We start from the raw sequence: 21155 nt of genomic DNA, 5'->3' as shown, positions 1-21155 counted from the left end.
ATTGTGGTCCTACACATTAACAGATATTCATCGGCATAAGCTTTGAACCAGTCTTAATGATGACGGAGGTCTGGGATAATGTTCTGTCCTGTTGCCATTAATAAGGGACTTCGTCAAGAGCAACATTAAGACACCTGACAGCTGTCAGGAATTGTGTTGTTATTATTACAGTGTTTAATGTATCCCAAGTAAAATTGGCCATATAAAGCCTTACTGGTATGTAGTGACAGAATACTTGTACCTGTATACTGTACTGATGAACAGAATAATTTTATATAAAAACAAAACATGAAAAAAAAAAAAACCTGACCCCAAACTTTTGACCGGTATTGTATATGCACATTTATACATACATACACACATATATGTACATATGTACATATATGCTGTTGTTTGAACTGCACCATCAACACCAATAGGTTACCAGACACATCCATTGCTATATATATATATATATATGTGTATGTGTGTGTGTGTATGTGTGTGTGTATGTATATATATATATATATATATATATATAAACACACACACACACTACTGGTATATATATATATACACATATATATATGCAATCTATGTATGTGTGTGTGCAGAGCTCATTTTTCTGCTTTGTGTCCTTGACGGGTGTGTGTGTGAATCTGCGTCTCCTCAGGGGATCCTGACTCGCCCTCTCTCTCCCTCTCTCTCTTTCCTACTCCCTCTCTCTCTCTCCCTCTCCCTCCTCCCAAGAGAGGCTGCCTGCATCTCCCTTTCACCTGGACACGTTTCCATGCCAACAGCTCCGTCCGGCCGGCTCTCCCTCAGCTGTCAATGGAGGACCAGAATAGAACAAACATCCACGATTGATTTCCAGAGGAGCGCAGTTGCGAGCCCGAGCTCAATATCTCTCTCTGGGAAGATGACGCTGGTCATTCTGAGCCTTTTTAGAAATGAAGAAAGGAAAAACTGCGAGATGAAAGAAAAAAATAGTGCAAGAGGAAAAGAAGGAGTGTGTTTACTGAACGCATGGCTGGAGGGGTTTGTCAAACTAATCAGTTTAATTAGGTCACGAGGGGTCAGGATTGACAGTTTGCTTTGTACGGCTCTGTGACATTTGACCCCAAACTATCAAACCAAACATAAATCTGTGAATCGGAGACACGTTTGCCGCATGTTCAGCGCAGATACAGGGATATGATCCAGTTTCCCTGATGCAGACAAAAAAATGTCTCCAGAGCAAAATATAGGGCAGACTGGGGTGAGGTGTTAGGCTTTCACAAGTGAATATGTATAGCTGAATCCTAATATAAATATAGACAGAGAATCTGAATCTATATACACAGTATAATCCATCCTATATAATCAAACATGCACACAAAATAATAAATGCAATTTAAAATACACGATGCCAAATATGTAAATGCTTGTTGTATTATTTAGAATATTTATTATTTAACATGATATTTATAGAAATGTGTATTATAAAAATGACATGCAATAATGTGAAAAAATAATATGATGTATGAATATGAATATGATATGATGGTCACTCACTGGTCGTGTATTTAATTATATTTATTGTTAGCCTTTTTAAATAAAAAGTTACAAACAAAACAAAGCTATGGTAGGTTTCTGAGCCATCAGTGCCAATAAACCATGTTTATTTTTCAGAGTATATAATGGCAGTGATGCAGCAGAGAGCCTCGTCTCATGGCTGTGGTCCTGCAGGCGCTCTGAGGACACCCATCATCCCGTATCGCATCAGGACCGCTGTGTGAGGGATGTAGGCCAAGACCCTGCGCCTCGCTGAGCCGCCGGCAGATCACATGCATGTGTACAGCAGCCCACGATGCACTGGGGTAAACAGCGAGCGACTGGTTAAGTGGCGTTCAGTTCAGCCTGATCTCCTCCTTTACTGCACCATTGGGCTTTTCTGGAGAACGAGCCGCAACATAGCAGTCGGCCAATCAGAACGAAAGAGGGGCGGGATTATGGTAAAATGGCCTTTGATGGGATCCTCCTTTATGTTTTGAGTCTCCCTGCTGTTCTTTTTATCATTTGGATTTGCAAAAGTGAGAACCAGTGTGTATGCTTGTGTTTTTAAGCTCTTTATGGTCAAAAATAAACGGTGACTGAAATTATTCTAACGAATTTTTCATTGCATTCTGATAGGACAACACACATTTGATTTAGCCGGACAGTTTCTAATATATTATACATTGTATATAAATTATATTGTACAGACTGGCAAAAAAAAATCTAGAAAATTTGCTTTCATTTTATATTATGTGTTCATATATGGCCAAATATATAAATTATTATTATAGTTTTCAATTGACGAATTGGATTTGTGTATTTTTGAATTGTATTTTTAATTGATGAATTCGATTTGTGTATTTTTCAATCATGTTTTGAATTGACGAATTAAACTTGTGCATTTTAAAATCATGTTTTGAATTTATAAATTGGATTTATGTATTTTTGAGTCGTGTTTTGAATTTACGAATTGGATTTGTGTATTTTTGAGTCATGTTTTGAATTTATTAATTGGATTTGTGTATTTTTGAATCATGTTTTGAATTGACGAATTGTATTTCTGTATTTTTCAATCATGTTTTACATTTACATTTAGTCATTTACGAGACACTTTTATCCAAAGCGACTTACAAATGAGGACAAGGAAGCAATTTACACAACTACAAGAGCAACAATGAATATAGGCAAGTTTCAGGTCTGTAAAGTCCAAGAAGAAAAGTATTAGTAATTTTATTTTATTTTATTTTATTTTATTTTATTTTATTTTATTTTATTTTTGAGTACAGTTCGTGGTATATCCAGAGAGGCAATTGCAGATTAGGAAGTGAAGTGGAGACTAAATAGTTGAGTTTTTTGTCGTTTCTTGAAAAGAGCGAGTGACTCTGCCGTTCTGATGCAGTTAGGGAGTTCATTCCACCAACTGGGCAGATTGAACGCGAGTGTTCGGGAAAGTGATTTCTTCCCTCTTTGGATGGAACCCAATATTTTTTTGTTTTGAATTGAACAATTGTATTTGTGTATTTTTGAGTCGTGCTTTGAATTTACGAATTGGATTTGTGTATTTTTGAGTCGTGTTTTGAATTGATTAATTGGATTTGTGTATTTTTGAGTCGTGTTTTGAATTGATTAATTGGATTTGTGTATTTTTGAGTCGTGTTTTGAATTGATTAATTGGATTTGTGTATTTTTGAGTCGTGTTTTGAATTGATTAATTGGATTTGTGTATTTTTGAATCACGTTTTGAATTGACAAATTGTATTTCTGTATTTTTCAATCACGTTTTACATTTACATTTAGTCATTTAGCAGACGCTTTTATCCAAAGCGACTTACAAATGAGGACAAGGAAGCAATTTACACAACTATAAGAGCAACAATGAATATTGGCAAGTTTCAGGTCTATAAAGTCTACGAAGGAAAGTATTAGTAATTTTTTTTTTTTTTTTTTTTTTTGAGTACAGTTAGTGGTATATCCAGAGAGGCAATTGCAGATTAGGAAGTGAAGTGGAGACTAAATAGTTCAGTTTTTTGTCGTTTCTTGAAAACAGCGAGTGACTCTGCCGTTCTGATGCAGTTAGGGAGTTCATTCCACCAACTGGGCAGATTGAACGCGAGTGTTCGGGAAAGTGATTTCTTCCCTCTTTGGGATGGAACCCAATATTTTTTTGTTTTGAATTGAACAATTGGATTTGTGTATTTTTGAGTCGTGCTTTGAATTTACGAATTGGATTTGTGTATTTTTTAGTCGTTTTTGAATTTATAAATTGGATTTGTGTATTTTTGAATCAAGTTTTAAATTGACGATTTGGATTTTTGTATTTTTGAGCTGCGTTTAGAATTTTTGATTGGATTTGTGTATTTTTGAGTCGTGTTTTGAATTAATGAATAGGATTTGTGTATTTTTCAATCACGTTTTGAATTGACGAAATGGATTTGTGTATTTTTGAGTTGTGTTTTGAATTGACGATTTGGATTTGTGTTATTTTTTAGTCGTGTTTTTAATTTACGAATTGTATTTGTGCTTTTTTTAATTATGCTTTGATTTGATGATTTGGATTTGTGTATTTTTAAGCTGTGTTTAGAATTTTTGAATTGGATTTTTGTATTTTTCAGTCATGTTTTGAATTGGCTTTGTACATTTTTTTAACCATATTTTAAATGGATAAATTGGATTTGTGTATTTGAGTCGTGTTTTGAATTCACAAATTGGAATTGTGTATTTTTGAATCATGTTTTGAATTGATGAATTCAACTTGTGCAGTTTTGAATCGTGTTTTAAATTGACAAAATGGATATTTGTATTTTTGAGTCATCCTTTGAATTGACGATTTGGATTTGTGTATTTTTGAGTCGTGTTTTTAATTTACAAATCGGATTAGCTTTTTTTTAATCGTGTTTAGAATTGATGAATAGATTTTTTTTGTATGTTTGAGTTGTGTTTTTAATTTGCGAATTGGATTTGTGTATTTTTGAGTCGTGTTTTTAATTTACGAATTTTACTTTTGTAAATGTGAATTGTGCTGTGCATGTTTGAACTTTATTTCCTAAATGTATTATTTTTGAGACTGATCTTGCTCTATATACTTCTGACATGATTTTTCACTTATGTAGAATGAATAAAGATCTTTTTTCTGAAACGGGCTACAGTAGAAACTACACTACGGACATGGATCGTTTTCACTTTAAATCACACTAGTGTAAAAGCAGCCCGAGGGAGAGTCAAGTTACGACAGTGAAGCCACAACAAACAAGCACCGCAGTGTTTCACCTGTCGGCCCGATCGATCGCACGCGCTTGTGTGAGTGTGTTTGCAGGATGAAGAAGCGCGGCTCTGCAGGGAAGCTCCTGCTGTGTGCTGATAAGAGCAGGGTGTGAAAATAAGCCTCTCTAACATCACACTCTGATCAAATGAAAACGCCGCTGCACAGGCAGACAGGGAACAGTCGGATAACCCCACATTAAAACAGTTCATTTAGCTGCTGTGTCACACGCTGGATGAAAACACTGGCAAATCACATGCATTTCACTGTTCAATGGAGTCACATGAGCGTGTGTGAAGGTTTCACTGGGTTTTATTGAAACGTCTTTGGTGTAATGAAACATGGTTGATGATAAATCATACACATCATAGTTTAGGCTTTTATTATATATAGTTCAAATGATTTATAATAATATTTTTAATTATAGTCACTAACTATAGCTCTAATAATATCATATTATTTAACATCTAATTATATAAAATATGTTTATTCCTTAATTTATTAATTTCAGTTGGCTTAGTCCATTATTTATTAGGGGTCGCCACAGCGAATTGAACCGGCTACTATTCCAGCATATGTTTTATGCAGCGGATGCCCTTTCTGCTGCAACCCAGTACTGGTAAACACTACACCGATTTTATATAATATGTTCTTATATTTTATTAATTATTCCTATATGAAAGAAACGTTCTTATATTTAGGCAATTAACATATCATAATTTAGGCCACTGGTTCGACCCTTGGCTCAATTGGCGTTTCTGTGTGGAGTTTGCATGTTCTCACTGCATTCGCGTGGGTTTCCTCCTGGTGCTCCGGTTTCCACCACAGTCCAAAGATGTGGTACAGGTGAATTAGGTAGGCTAAATTGTCTGTAGTGTATGAATGTGTGTGTGTGTGTGTGTGTGTGTGTGTATGTGTGTGAATGAGTGTGTGTGGATGTTTCCCAGAGATATAATATAATATAATATAATATAATATAATATAATATAATATAATATAATATAATATAATTTAATATAATATAATATAATATAATATAATATAATATAATATAATATAATATAATTAATATAATATAACACAATATATTATTATATAACAAAATGTAATATATCATAACATTTCTGTTAAATCATTGTTAAAATAAAAATTCTATATCAAAGAATTCATATAAAATAATTACAATTATTTGTAGATATAAAATAATAAAATAAATATAGCATAATAATATTATAATACAATAAACACAATTTTCTATACTATTATACTATTAATTGGCAAAACCAATCAACCATTGACCTCTGATATGCATATAATATAACATACACATATACAGTTGAAGTCAGAATATTCGCAATCTATCTATCTATCTATCTATCTATCTATCTATCTATCTATCTATCTATCTATCTATCTATCTATCTATCTATCTATCTATCTATCTATCTATCTATCTATCTATCTATCTATCTATCTATCTATCTATCTATCTATCTATCTATCTATCTATCTATCTATCTATCTATCTATCTATCTATCTATCTATCTATCAGAGGAAACGGGGAGAGCATGCAAACTCCACACAGAAATGCCAATTGACCCAGCCGAGACTCGCACCAGCAACCTTCTTGCTGTGAGGCAACAGTGCTAACCACTGAGCCACCTTGTTGCAGGTTGCATGTTTACTGACTTTAAAAAAGTCATATAATGTCATCTTATATTATAAAAGTCATATTATGCATGTAAAAGGGGTTGTGTCGATCCTTAAATCAACCCATTTGTTCCTGTTCAGTAACATAGATGCCATCATGATGGACTTCCAGTAAATAATCTGAAGTAATACCTACTGCTCTCTTCCTCTGTGTACTGTATGTGTGGTAACAGAGTGTAACAGAGAGTGGGTGGAAACAGAAACACACACACACACACACATTAAGCACATTGAACGCACACGCTTTTCCACATGTCAGCTCCTACTGGAGTTCACAGTGTAATGAGGGGGAAAAAGGTTTTTGGCTACTCGTGGATAAACACCCACACGAGTCTGAAGCAGACAAAGAGACTTCACTGCAGAAACACTCTCACCTGACACACAATACACTCTTCTTCAAGCCCTAGATTTACTATAATGTTGCATAAAACGTCTCTTAAGCCTTCTCAAAAAAAGCCTTGCAGTTTCATTGGCTTTGCAAGAGTCCAAGAAAATCACGATCAAGTGCATAAATCAAACATTTACTGGTGTATTCCCCTAAAGCCTCCAATATTTTAGTTATTGTAGTTACTTATATTGTATATTCTTCCAAAAGTGTTCATTTACTGATAGTTTTGTGTTGCCTGTGTGTCATATTGATGCTCAAAGTAGCCACTGACTTATATTTAATAAATGTTTCAGCTAAAACTCTCCTCTAATGTTCCACTGAGTAAGAAATCACCGTTTTAACATTATCTTAGAGAGTTTGTAGAGTGAGTAAACACACAGTGCTTTTTCATCTTTGTGTGAACTACCCCTTAAACCCAAGCCTTTACATTCGAGCCTGTGAAGGACAGATGCTTCTCACTGTATACATTTTAAAGTTTCTATGTTATAAACTTTTAAATGTTCCTTATTTTGCTTTGAATGACTTATATAGCAGATTTACATCCATTCATGGTAAAAAAAAAAAAAAACAAAACAACGATAACACTATAATCTCAAAATATGCATTGCAATTCATTGCATTCTCTCAATGTCTAAAGCAGCTCCAGCATCAAGGACCCAGATTTTCTAAACCCCGCCTTTCTCATGGCCCTACTTCTCTCTGATTGGTCAGACTACGTGCGCACCTCGCAAAACAGACAAGGCTTTTATACTTGCCGCGTTCGCCGTTGTGATATTCTTTAAAACGACAGGGGGGTGTAACAAAAAGCTGACCTTAAAATCAGACGGATAAACAGAGAAGTAAAAAGTTTCCAGAACTACGTCATATGTTCCTTAACTATAGTTTTGTAACTAATAATTTTTTTAAATTCACAATTGTATATATAAATCAGTGTATACATCTTTTGCTTTTTAAAAACTTATACTTCAGGTTTTTCCAAACCTTTTAACTTTCTCCTTTCCCACGGCTGTTGCTATTTCTAGCCAAGAATTATTGATCATTAGGTTATCTCTGTGATCAGGGATCATAAAGATGTCTGTGCAGTAGTACTGTTTCAGGCAAAATCTCTTCAAAGTATTTCATATTCAACTCTAATCAAACGCGGTGCCATACGCTCGAGTGTCAAAAAATGGCGTGTGCACCGCCAGCCGAAATCATGTTGTGTGCACCCAAATCGAACATCCGCAAACTCCGCGATGACGTCACATTTGCCACGCACACTCACACGAACAATCGAGCGCATTGAGTATGGCTTAAGGCTGATTTATACTTCTGTGTCAGACGCACACGTATGCTACGGCGCAGCCTACGCATTGACGCATAGCCCTACACCTTGGCCGTAAGGGTTGCTGACGTGCACTTCTCAAAAAATTTACCTACATGTAGCAACGACGCGTAGCGCAAGCTCTGTGATTGGTCGTCTTGGTAGTGCTGACGAGTCTGGGCGGGACCGAGAGCCGCGCGAGCCAGATGGAGCGATTGTTTGGAAAGATGGAAAGTTTTGTTTTGTGTTTATCTCATGGATAAAGTTGTTGCACGTCCGCCGGTTCCAGCCAAAAAATGAGTGAGTTTGAACCACTTATACATTAAGGTAGCATTCAAGCATTCACTCGACACAGAAGAACATTAACACCTTTCTGCCAACTAGCGTTTCGGAAGTGTTAATGCAGAACGACAGAAACAGCGCGCAGAAGTATAAATGCACAGCTACGCGCGTTGTACGCGCCGTAGGTCACACCGATCATTTGAAGTATAAACCAGGTTTTAAGACGCTTCAACACACATCACTTCCGCCTGACATTTATTTTCTTTCTGGCTCTTTGAAACGTCGTGGCAAAATGTCGAGGAATAGCATGGAGCTTTTTAATGGCCTGACAATGAGTTGGAGTTGCTACTTCGAGTAACACATGAACACAAAGTTGCGAAAGAGAATGAAAATATAGACTGGGATACGTGCTAAAACAAATACGTCAAAATACTGGACTGCTTTAAAGAACAGTGTCCTGCTGATGACGCTGCTTACTCTCACAGTAAGGACAACATCACTAAACTCATAATCCCAACAAAATTAAAGGCTATAACGCTTAAGGTCAGATACGCGGTAGATTCTGGAAAAAAGAGCAGGCATGGAAGAGTAGTACTGTTGAGAGCATCCAAAACAAATGCTGCAAGACGTGGTCCACCATTTTTGCTGTGTCACATGACAAAAAAATGCATCATCGTTTTCGAAAGCCTTCGTTTTCACAGTCCATACTACAACACGAAAGCATTGTTTTCATATTTATACACTTTGGAGAGCGTTTTCAAAAAGATACGTTTTCATTACCTAAAAACGCGCCTCAGTGTGGACGGAAGGGCAAAACGGAGACAAAAATATGCGTTCTCAAATGAAAATGTATTAGTGTGGACATGGCCTGAGAGACAACCATCAAATTCAACATATTATAAATGTTATCATTACTATAGTTGCACAATAAAACACAATAGATTTTTGTTTTGAACCAAATATGTATTGCACGGACCATAATGCACAAGAGCTCATGTTATCACCTGCATTATTAGTTATTAAATTACTTGTTATTGATGCAGAGAGAAAAAAAAGAAAAATAAATTGCAGACGGCCCAAAATAAGTTGTGTAGAATTATTATGAAAGTTCGTCCACTGACACTTTTAAATAAGGAACATTATAGTCAAAGTATTTTTTAAAAGTTGAGAAGAGGGTAAAGTTTTTAAAATTAGTGATGCTTTTTAAGATTTTAAAGAAAATGGTCCCAAAATATTTCTTAATTATTACGTTTTAGTCAGCGAGGTGCACAGACGTTCTACAAGAGCACGCAGCAGGGATATTTACCCATATAGATTCAAGAGTGAATCAGGTAGAAATTATTTTTTGTGTACGAGCTCTGCTGCTTGGAATATTTTGCCCACTATTTTTAAAGAGATTCAAATTATTAAAAGGGAAATTAAAAAGTGGTTGTTTAACAGTTGAAGTTTTTTGTTGTGCCGAGTTGCTGAGCTGATAATGTTTGCACTCCATTTATGATTTGCTCGTCCATTTTTTTTTAGAATATCGAGGACCACAATGGAAATAAGCCTGTGGCTTTTTTGTGTATTTTATCCTCGACAGTTTTTAAAATATGTATGAATTAGTCTTACTGGACTTGTTTGTATATTTTTGGTAAAATTGTCAAATAAAATCAATCAATCAATCAATCAAGAGGCCTCCCCCCCCCAACCCGATACAAACATTCACCTCAATGAGGGAAAGGTAGTGCTTATATTTGAAGTTTGCAAATTCTACATTTAAACTTGGTGAATTTGCCATCGCTTTGTCTCGTGCTTGTAGGTGTTTACCACTGACTGTGTGTGAATACACGCTCTACTGGTAGTGTCCTCTCCCAGCGTTGTAACGGGGAAACAGTAATTAATTTGAATACTCGTTACTGAAAAAAGTATCGCTGTTTGTAACAGTTTATTTATAGTGTCGTTATTCCCATTATTGTGCATTATTAACATCCAATTAAGTTAATATTAGTCAACGCACTATGAGTTAACATGAGCCAACAATGTATTTTTATTAACTAAGATTAACTAACATGAACAAACACAGTAATAAATGTATTTTTCATTGTTTGTTCATGTTAGTAAATACATTAACTAAAGAAATACAACCTTATGGTAAAGTGTTACCGAAGGGTTGAACCGTCAAAATAATGATCTGGGAATTCAGTACATTATTGTTTCTTACTTTTCACGTTGAGGTACATGGACTTGCTGACATCGGCGCCCACGTCATTGCTGACCTTGCACAGGTAATAACCTGCGTCCTCCTCCAGAACGTGCTTGATCAGCAGCGAGCCGTTCCCCAGCAGCTGCACCCTGAAGCCGGAGTTCAGAGCGATGGGCTGAAACTGGGGCACCCCCGCACCTGCACACACACAAGAAGACAGACTTCAGTTCAGAGAAGAAGTCTTCAGAACTTCCGTGATATCATACTTGCTTTTTTCACTACTGGCAATATTTGAAAAAGGGTTTTCGGGGAGGAATAAGTCTCATTGCTATTATTATTATTATTATTATTATTATTATTATTATTATTATTATTATTATTATTGTTTATTATTATTTTTGTGATATTTATGATAAAAATATATGATTATTCTTGATTGTCAACAACAATAATAATAATAATATTATTAAAATAATAATGATAAAAATAATAATTATTATTGTTGTTGTTTTTGACAACAGCAACAACAACATTATTATTATTATTGTTAGAGATTTTTCCTGGATAGAAAATTGCTTTAAAATGTAAAATAATAATAGCTTTGATATTAATGAATAAGCATATATTGATTATTATTGGTTGTCAACAATAACTTTAATAACAATGACAATAGCAACAACAACATTAATGACAACAATTATTATTATTATTGTTTCTGTTGTTGTTGTTGTTGTTGTTATTATTAGTATTTTTGTTATTATTATTATTATTATTATTATTATTATTACACATTTTCCTAATTAGAAAATTGTTTTAAAATGTAAAATAATAATTGTAATTTTCTGCTTAAAATTATTTAGATTATTCTTGCTTGTCAACAACAATAATAAAAAACTAAATAGGCATTAAACTCCCAGAGATCAGGGGCCTGTTTCAGTAAGGAGGTTCAAACAACTCAGAGTTTAAACGTGAACTCTGAGTTGATTTACCGAGAGATTAAAAACTCAGAGTTTTCGGTTTCAGAACAGCTGATCTGAGTTGGGTCAATCAACTTCGAGTAGACCAAAGAGTTAAGCGCGCACACCGTGACTTTAAAAAGGCATTATCAATGGAGCGCAGACATTACGAGTGACTATGGCAATATCTTATAAAAGAGATCACCATTTCTTTCCCCAGCTGAACTTGATGTTCTCATGCAAAGTTATAGCAAATATGAGTGTATATATTTGAAAAGAAGCAACCATCAGTGAAGAAGAGACAGATAGCGTGGAAAACAGCTGCTCAAGTTAATGCCTAATTTCACTTTTTAAGTATTTAAATATTTAAGTATAATAAAATAAGTAATGTAATTTGTGACGTTTATATTTTTTTTCTAAACTTTTTTATACATTTATTAGTTTTAAATGATTTAACAGTGCACTTGTGTGTCTGCCTTTTTTATTGATCAAGTGATAGAGGTTAATATAACATTTAGAAGGTAAGCAGTACTAAAAATAATTTTTAGAAAGAATAATAATCCCATTAATCTAGTTACACGCATGTCGAAGGTGAATTTAATTTAATTATTTATTAAAAAAAGATAAGCCATTCTCGTACAGTTCTTCTGTGTGTGACTAAAATGTAGGCAATAGCTATGTTTCCATCCAAATATATTACATAAATGTATGTGCAAAACTGGAATATTGCATAAAAGATGCGAATAAAATTCCATCCAACGAGTCAAAGAGAAAAAATCGTCACTTCCTGATTAAACTGGCACCAAATATCAACAGTAAAAACAGAATTTATTGTGGTAGAAGAAGCTGCGTCAATTAATTCTTTATTTAGCCTAATTAATGTACTTGCGCCTCGATGTCAGAAGACAATGCTGAAACACAATGAACACGTGGTGGCGTCTGAAGCCATGAGACGCGGAAACTCTTGACACGCACCAGACGTTCGGAGGTAATTAATAATATACACTAATACTGAAACAGTTATGGCATTTTAGAATGACTAAAACAATATTTAAGACGTGTTACAGTGTGCTCAGCCTGCTGGTTTGTTCATTTACACACATTTTCATTATCATATGATCATGATCTTTTTTTTAATGTACATACTGTAATTTGTTCAGTAAAAGTGTTTCCATCGTAGTTTATGCGCACATTTTCTATCGAATAAAAGTTTATCCTACTCAGTTATGCGTGTTTTTTTATGCATATTTTAAAAAGTTATGTGCATCATGACGTTTCTATCAATCGTTTTTATGCACTTATCCAAAATGAGCATTAAAAAAGGTGGGTGGAAATGTAAGGCTCAGGTGAGAAATACCGCTTCATCTTAAAAAAAAGGGGAGGAGACCGACAGAAACTCTGAGTTTAGAGAATAAAACCTGCTTCTCACCAGGTTAGATTCACAGAGTAAGTTACCACAGTAACTGACTCTGAGTTAAAGTTACCTCTCTTTTAGAAACAGGCTTGACTTACCCTGCTTTCTCGAGTTTAACAAACCTGCCATTTTGAAACGGAAAACCCAGAGTTTCTCTCATTTCAGGGTTAAAATACTCTGAGTTTTCTGTTAACCTCCTTTCTGAAACAGGCCCAATATGTATATTATTATATTAGTCCAAGGTAAAAGTTTTTTAAAGCTATTACTTTGCCTTTACTAATTTTTTATTAAATTTTCCAGCAAAAATGTTTTTAAAAAATTCATTTAAGAAATCACAGCATATAATAATAATAATAATAATAATAATAATAATAATAATAATAATAATAATAATAATAACAATAACAACAACAATAATAATAATAATAATAACAATAATAATAATAATAATAATAATTATTATTATTATTATTATTATTATTATTATTATTATTATTATTATTATAAAATTATTATTTTGATAAAATGATTTACAGTAAATAAATAAAAAATCTATGAAAACTACATTTCAGTGTACAGCCCATTCCTACATTCATTCCCCACTGAAAAAGTAGTCAAATTCATTCTTAAATCAGCTTTTTTTGTTATTAAAAGAAAAATAAACACAATTCAAATGTCATTCTTTAATAACATATTACTTATAATTTACTATCGCAAGCAAACATATGATGATTAAGCAATGTTTATGTATTCAACAAGACCAAATAAAAAAATAGGTAGATGTGGGTGAATCTCGGTACCTTTGGAGTATTTCCACTCAATAGTGGGCCTGGGCTCTCCATCCGCAGAGCAGTTCAAGATCACTGATTTCCCATAGATTCCATCCTGGTCCTGAGGCTGGACTTTAAACCTTGGTGGAACTACAACAAAACCTCATTCTAGTTGCATCTTTGACCGTATCTACAGAGCAATGCTAAAAGAAAATGTATACATTCATGCATCAAAATTCTCAAAAATTCATATTCAATTCAGTATTTATATTAGATTGCGAAGGTGTGCGCTGCAAACAGAAAAAATAATAAGCAATCATAGTCGCATCTACAGAACAAAATTATTAGCCCCTTCAGTGAATTTTTTTAAATATATTTTCCAGATGATGTTTAACAGAGCAAGAAACATTTCACAGTATTTCCTATAATATTTTTTCTTCTAGAGAAAGTTATATTTGTTTTATTTCGGCTAGAATAAAAGCATTTTTTAAAAAAACATTTTAAGGTCAATATTATTAGCCCCCTTAAGCAATATTATTTTTGGATAGTCTACAGAACAAATTATCATTATCCAATGACTTGCCTAATTACCGTTATTAACCTAGTTAAGCCTTTAAATGTCAATTTAAGCTGACATTCAGCTGATAAGCTGAATACTAGTATCTTGAAATAAATCTAGTCAAATATTATGTGCTGTCATCATTCATTCATTCATTTTCTTATCGGCTTAGTCCCTTTATTAATCTGGGGTCGCCAGAGCGGAATGAACTGCCAGCATTTTTACGCAGCGAATGCCCTTCCAGCTGCAACCACTCTCTGGGAAACATCCACACACACAGACACACACACACACTCATACACTACGGACAATTTAGCCAACCCAATTCACCTGTACCACATGTCTTTGGACTGTGGGGGAAAGCGGAGCACCCGGAGGAAACCCACACTGAAAAAAATGATTCAGAGTTGATTCCTTGGATTTACTGTACTAATTTTTTTTATGTTAAGTGGTCGTAAACAATTTATTTGTGTTCAATTTAAACAAACAAATTAAGTTGAACATTATTAAATTTAATTTGTTTGTTTAAATTCAACACAAATAAATTGTTTGCAACAGCTCTGCATGCAACACTTTTTTCAGTGCACACGAATGCAGGGAGAACATGCAAACTCCACACAGAAACGGCAACTGAGATGAGGTTAGAACCAGCAACCCAGTGACCTTCTTGCTGTGAGGCGACAGCACTACCTACTGAACCACTGCGTTACCATTGTGCTGTCATGGCAAAGAAATCAGTTATTGGAAATAAGCTATTAAAACTATGTTTTGTTTAGAAATGTGTTGAAACAGAAATTGGTGGAAAAAATACACAAGTGGGCTAATAAATATAACGAACTGTATCTACAAAAAAAGAAAATGAAAACACCAGGCGGAATACCGATACAGTGGGCTTTTTCTCAATTCATTGGGATCAAATCTGGAAATCAATAAGAATCAAAATTTACAAGCAGAATCGAAACTGGAACTAAAAACCAGGCGGGACACAGATACAGCTGGCTTTTTATTTTCTGCATTGGGATCGAATCTGGAAATCGATAAGAAACAAAAGCGCTAGCCGCATTCGTATCCTGCCTGGTTTTTAGTTCCAGTATCGATTTTGCTCATCAATTTTGTTTCTTATCGATTTCCAGATTCGATCCTAATGTAGTAAATAAATAAAAAGCTATAGCTTTTTATTTACTACATTGGGATCGAATCTGGAAATCGATAAGTAACAAAATCGATAAGCAGAATCAAAATTGAAACAAACACCAGGCGGGACACAAACACGGTGGGCTTTTTCCTTATTTAATTTATTGGGATCACATCTGGAAATCAATAACAATAAAAATCGATAAGCAGAATTGAAACTGAAACTACAATCCAAACGGGATACGGATATGACAGGCTTTTTCTTTATTTACTTCAATAGGATCAAATCTGGAAATCACTAAGAATCAAAATCAATAAGCAGAATCGATACTGGAACTAAAAACCAGGTGGGATACGGATACAGTGGGCTTTTTATTTACTACATTGTGATCGAATCTGGAAATGGCTAAGAAACAAAATCGATAAGCATAATCGAAATTGTAACTAAAACCAGGCGGGATATGGAAGCAGTGGGCTTTTTCTTTATTTAATTCATTGGGATCAAATCTTAAAATCAATAAGAATCAAAATCGATAAGCAGAATCGAAACTGGAACTAAAAACCAGGCGGGATATGGATACTACGGGCTTTTTCTTTATTTACTTCATTAGGATCAAATCTGGAAAAAGCTAACAATCAAAATCAAAAAGCAGAATTAATACTGGAACCAAAACCAGGTTGGATATGGATACGGCAGGCTTTTTATTTACTACATTGGGATTGAATCTGGAAATCGCTAAGAACAAAATTGATAGGCATAATTAAAATTGGAACTAAAACCAGGCGGGATATGGATACAGTGTTCTTTTTCTATATTTACTACATTGGGATCGAATCTTAATCTGGAAATTGCCAAGAATCACCCTCAATAAGCAGAATCACAACTGGAACTAAGAACCAGGCAAGATATGGATACGGCGGGCTTTTTCTTTAATTACTTCATTGGGGTCGAATGTGGAAATCGCTAAGAATCAAAATCGATAAGCAGAATCGAAATTGTAATCAGAATTGAAAAAAATCTGACAAAACCAAACATTATTAAACACTGGTGTTACCTCTGACGATGAGCTGGCTCTGGTATTTGACCACGGCGGCATCGTTCTGGGCGATGCAGGTGTAGGTGCCGTTGTGGACGCGCTGCAGGTTGGAGATGCGCAGGGAACTGGTGAAGTCGATGTTGTCGATGGTCACACCCAGGCTGGCGTTGATGGACTTTCCGTCTTTTTCCCAGGTGATGGAGATGGGAAGGTCACCAGATCGGACAACACACGGCACAAACACGCGGTGGCCGATGGAGTAACGAGGAAACTCAAAAGGCTGGATGAAGGGAGGTACTGAGGACAAACAGAGAATATTGGTAAACAATCTTACTACAGATCAACAGGACTTGTCAGCCATTATATTATGTTAATGGTTAATTGGTACATTTGTTTTTGGTGTACCAAATTAATACAGTGTTGTTTTAGCCACTACACATGAAGAATGTCATTGTATGTGTTTGTGTAGTGCAGTCCCAATATTTAGGGGTTTATTTGAAGCACTCTGTTTTTACACTCTGTTTCAAGTGGAAGGAGTAGGAATTGGTGTTATTAATGTGATTATTAAACTCAGTGTACCTTTGACCGTGACGTGGACGCTCTGGTTCTTGAAGAGCTGCGGCTGCACCTGCACATGGCAGCTGTACTCGCCCTCATCCAACTCCTTCTGCACGTTCAGCAGCTTCAGCGTGCCGTTGTTCTCAAATGCTCGCTGACGGTCATTGAAAGGGAGGAGGTTGGAGTTTTTGAACCATTTGATGGAGTAATATGGGTAGCCAATCACATGGCAGTGAATGTACATGTCCCACCCAGCTATGGCAGTGAGGTTTTTCATTGGTCGAATGTCGGCGGAACCTTAAACAGAAACACTTCTCTTTAAAAGAACATTGACATTGCGATGGAAGTCGAATTTGCAGAAAATGTAGCAAAGAAAACAAAAACATGTACATTTAAGGTTCATGGATGAGGGCCTTTCTAACATCGAAAGAAAACAGAAGGAGACAACACAAAAACAAGATCACACTCTCCTTTAGTAGGTAAAACAAATACTATTAAAGTCAATAAGACGTGTTTTGTATCTCCATTATTTACAATGAAATCAACCAGTTATAGGATAATATTTACATTAACTTTAAGCTTTGAACTTTAAACTATCTTGCTGCTCATCGAGGCCCTATATTCACCCACCGGTTGAGAATCCCTGGCTTCTTTCCTAAACCTTTCCATATTTTAAGGAACTGGATGCAAGCAGAGAACAGCTGTTTAATAAGCATACAGCACCATCTGCTGTTAAAAAAACTAGTCTAGAGCACCACCTGCTGTTTAAACTTAGTCTAGAGCGCCATCTGCTGTTAAAAAATAGCCTAGAGCACCGCCTGCTGTTTAAAACTAAGCCTAGAGTGCTGTCTGCTTTTTAAAAAACTAGCCTAGAGCACCGCCTGCTGATTAAACTTAGCCTAGAATGCTGTCTGCTTTTAAAAAAACCTAGTCTAGAGCACCACCTGCTGTTTAAACTTAGCCTAGAGCGCCATCTGCTGTTAAAAAATAGCCTAGAGCACCGCCTGCTGTTTAAAACTTAGCCTAGAGTGCTGTCTGCTTTTTAAAAAACTAGCCTAGAGCACCGCCTACTGCTTAAACTTAGCCTAGAGTGCTGTCTGCTTTAAAAAAAAAACTAGCCTAGAGCACCACCTGCTGTTTAAACTTAGCCTAGAGCACCATTTTGCTGTTAAAATGCTAGCCTAGAGCACCGCCTGCAGTTTAAACTGAGCCTAGAGTACCATCTGCTGTTAAAAAAACTAGCCTAGAGCATCATCTACTGTTAAGGACTAGCATAGAGCGCCATTTGCTGTTATAAACTATCCTAGAGCGCCATCTGGTATTAAAAACTAGCCTAGAGCGCTGTTTGCTATTAAAAAATATAGCCTAGATCACCATCTGCTGTTTAATATTAGCCTAGAGAGCCGTCTGGTATTTAAAAACTATCCTAGAGCACCATCTTCTGTTAAAAAATAGCTTAGAGTGTCACTTGCTTATAAAAACTAGCCTAGAGCTTCATTTGTAGCTAAAAACTTGCCTAGCGCATCGATTGTGGTCAAAAACTAGTCTAAAGTCATCTGCTGCTAAAAACTAACCTAGAGCATCATCTGCTGCTAAAAGCATGCCTAGTGCATTATCTAGTATTAAAAACTAGCCAAGAGCGCCATCTGCTATAAAAACAAGCCTAGAGTGTTGCTTTCTGTGAAAAACTAGCCTAGAGCATCACCTGCTGTTTAAACTTAGCATAGAGAGCCATCTGTTGTTAAAAACTAGCCTAGAGCACCATTTGCTGGTAAAAACTAGCACAGAGCACTGTCTGCTGTTAAAAACTAGCCTGGATCGCTATCTGCTGTTAAAAACTAGCATAGAGCTCCATCTGCTATTAAAAGCTATACTAGAGCAACATCTGATGTTAAAACTATTCTAGAGTATTGTCTGCTGTTAAAAACTAGCCTAGAGCACCATCTGCTCGTAAAAATGATCCAAGAGCACTGTCTGCATAGAGCTCCTTCTGCTAATAAAAACTATACTAGAGCATTGTCTGCTGTTACAAAATAGCATAGAGCACCGCCTGCTGATAAAGACTAGACTAGAGCAGCATCAACTTTTAAAAACTAATCTAAAACATAGTCTGCTGCTAAAAAACTTGCCTAGCGTGCCATCTGATGTTAAAACTAGCCTAGAGAGCAGTGCCTGCTTTTAAAACATAGCCTAGAGCACTGTATGCTGTTATAAACAAGTCTACATCGTCATCTGCTGGAGCGCCGTCTGCTGTTTGAAACTAACGTAAAGTGCCGTCTGCTGTTAAAAAAATTGCCTAGACCACTGCCTGCTCATAAAGACTGACTAGAGCGTCGTCTGCTAATAAAGACTAGGCTAGAGCGTCGTCTGCTGATAAAGACTGGAATATAGCGCCATCTGCTGTTAAAAACTTGCCTAGAGCACTGTCTGCTGTTAAAACTACCATAGACCGTCATTTGCTAGAGCACCGTCAACAAATAAAAAAGTTGTCTAGAGCGCCACCTGCAGTTAAAAACTACACTAAAGCATCGTCTACTGTTAAAAACTAGCCTGGAGCGCCACCTGCTCTTAAATCTAGCCTGGAGCATCATCTGCTGTAACTTATCTCAGAAGCAATGGAGAATCGATGTCTCAAACTATATATTTTTTGCTACAGCTCTATAAAATAAGTCTTTGGAAACACAGGGGAAAACAAACACACACTAAGCCAAATAAAAGAGTGACTCTGACCCAAAAAAAGCAACCAAGCAAACTTGAACTAAAAGCCGATGTTAGTCAGGCCCTCGTCTCAAGCATGAACTTGTGATGAGCAGAATGTAATACATGTGTGTGTTTTGGAGGAGCCGATCTGACAAGCACCTCTTACGTTTATTCGAGCCTGGTAGGAGACCGTCCCCGCCGAGTTATTGCATGTGCAGCGATAGACCCCGCTGTCCCGGACCTGGATGTGGGAGATGTTCAGGTAGCTGACCACGTTCCCCTCTGCCGTTATGCTGTGAACGATACGGTGGCGACTGTCTTTGGCCACAACCTCATCGTCCAGCGTCCAGGTGATGGCCGGCTGCGGAGTTCCCTTTACATGACACGTCAACGAGACAAAATCATTGGGACCAACAACTTTCTCACTGAAGGCGGACAAGATCTTCGGCGTTCCATCTGCAGACAGGAAGGATTTTATAACATGTTAACCCAGTTGTGTACTTTTGGCTCCCAGTTACATTCAGAATAAATTTTAAAGTCCACATGAACTGAAAGCTGCGGCCATTGTTTTTTTTTGTTTTTTTTCGTATTGTGACGCAGTTCATAGAGAAACATAAAGAAATAAATACTTGCAATCTTAACTTTTAAACACCTAAGCATCATTTAAACGTTTAAACATCGCTAAATAACATTGAATATGTTGTTAAATTATTATATTGGGTTTGTTTTATCCAACTTTGTTGTATTTCGACACTCCTGTTATTCAGCAACGTTTAAACTTTACAGTTATTTTATTTGTTAGATAGGATTGCAAAGATTATTGTTCACTTGATACTAATTTAATTAGTATCAAATCTAATCTAATTTAATCATTTTAAATGAGATTCCAAAGGATGTGCTCTGTTTTATGTAAAAGAGTAAGGTAGAAAAAAAAAACACTTTATTTTTTTGTAACACTTTATTTTAATGGTCCATTAGAGTATTAGTACACTGTCTGCTTAATATCCGCTGATACTACTTCTTCAACAGACAGTTAACTGAATATAAGGAACTTAGCAAGTACATGTCAACTTCCAACCCGGGCTCATTGTGGAAACGTAGCCCCGCGGACGTTTCTGTGGACCGCCAAATACGTCCCGGGACGTACGTATTCGAGCGGTTTTTGTTTTTGCGGATCCGCGAGAGGCCGCTGTGCGCGCTTTTTCGTGTCTCGAGCGCCTCTCGGGCAAAAAGCCGCCGGAGGCTGCAGTCGAGCGACCGTCCGTCCGACTGGCTGGCTGAACGATCCTCTTCGGCCGCCCTCCTCTTCCTCCTCCTCCTCCTTCCCTTAACCCAAGCGACGGTTTGCAAAAGCCGTCCAGAAAAAAAAAAAAGCAAAAGCCCT

At 36.0% G+C, this 21155-nt stretch overlaps 1 protein-coding gene across 7 annotated transcripts in view; it reads right to left on the bottom strand.

Annotated features, from left to right (window-relative positions):
• Positions 1–21155, bottom strand: part of dscama (Down syndrome cell adhesion molecule a) — a 185008-nt gene that overhangs the window by 51385 nt on the left and 112468 nt on the right. For 4 of the 7 annotated variants that reach the window (XM_087269684.1, NM_001030224.2, XM_087269682.1 and 1 more), the window contains 5 exon segments: positions 19931–20227; positions 17093–17368; positions 16532–16810; positions 13814–13933; positions 10662–10841 (listed from right to left, as the gene is read on the bottom strand). In XM_087269684.1, the coding sequence (XP_087125810.1) occupies positions 10662–10841; positions 13814–13933; positions 16532–16810; positions 17093–17368; positions 19931–20227 (1152 nt within the window). 7 annotated transcript variants of the gene reach the window in all.

Source organism: Danio rerio, chromosome 10 (assembly GCF_052040795.2).
Source record: "Danio rerio strain M-AB ecotype USA chromosome 10, GRCz13ab, whole genome shotgun sequence".
NCBI lineage: Eukaryota > Metazoa > Chordata > Actinopteri > Cypriniformes > Danionidae > Danio > Danio rerio.
Note: the sequence above shows the minus strand (reverse complement) of the source record. Positions and strands in the feature narration are given on the sequence as shown.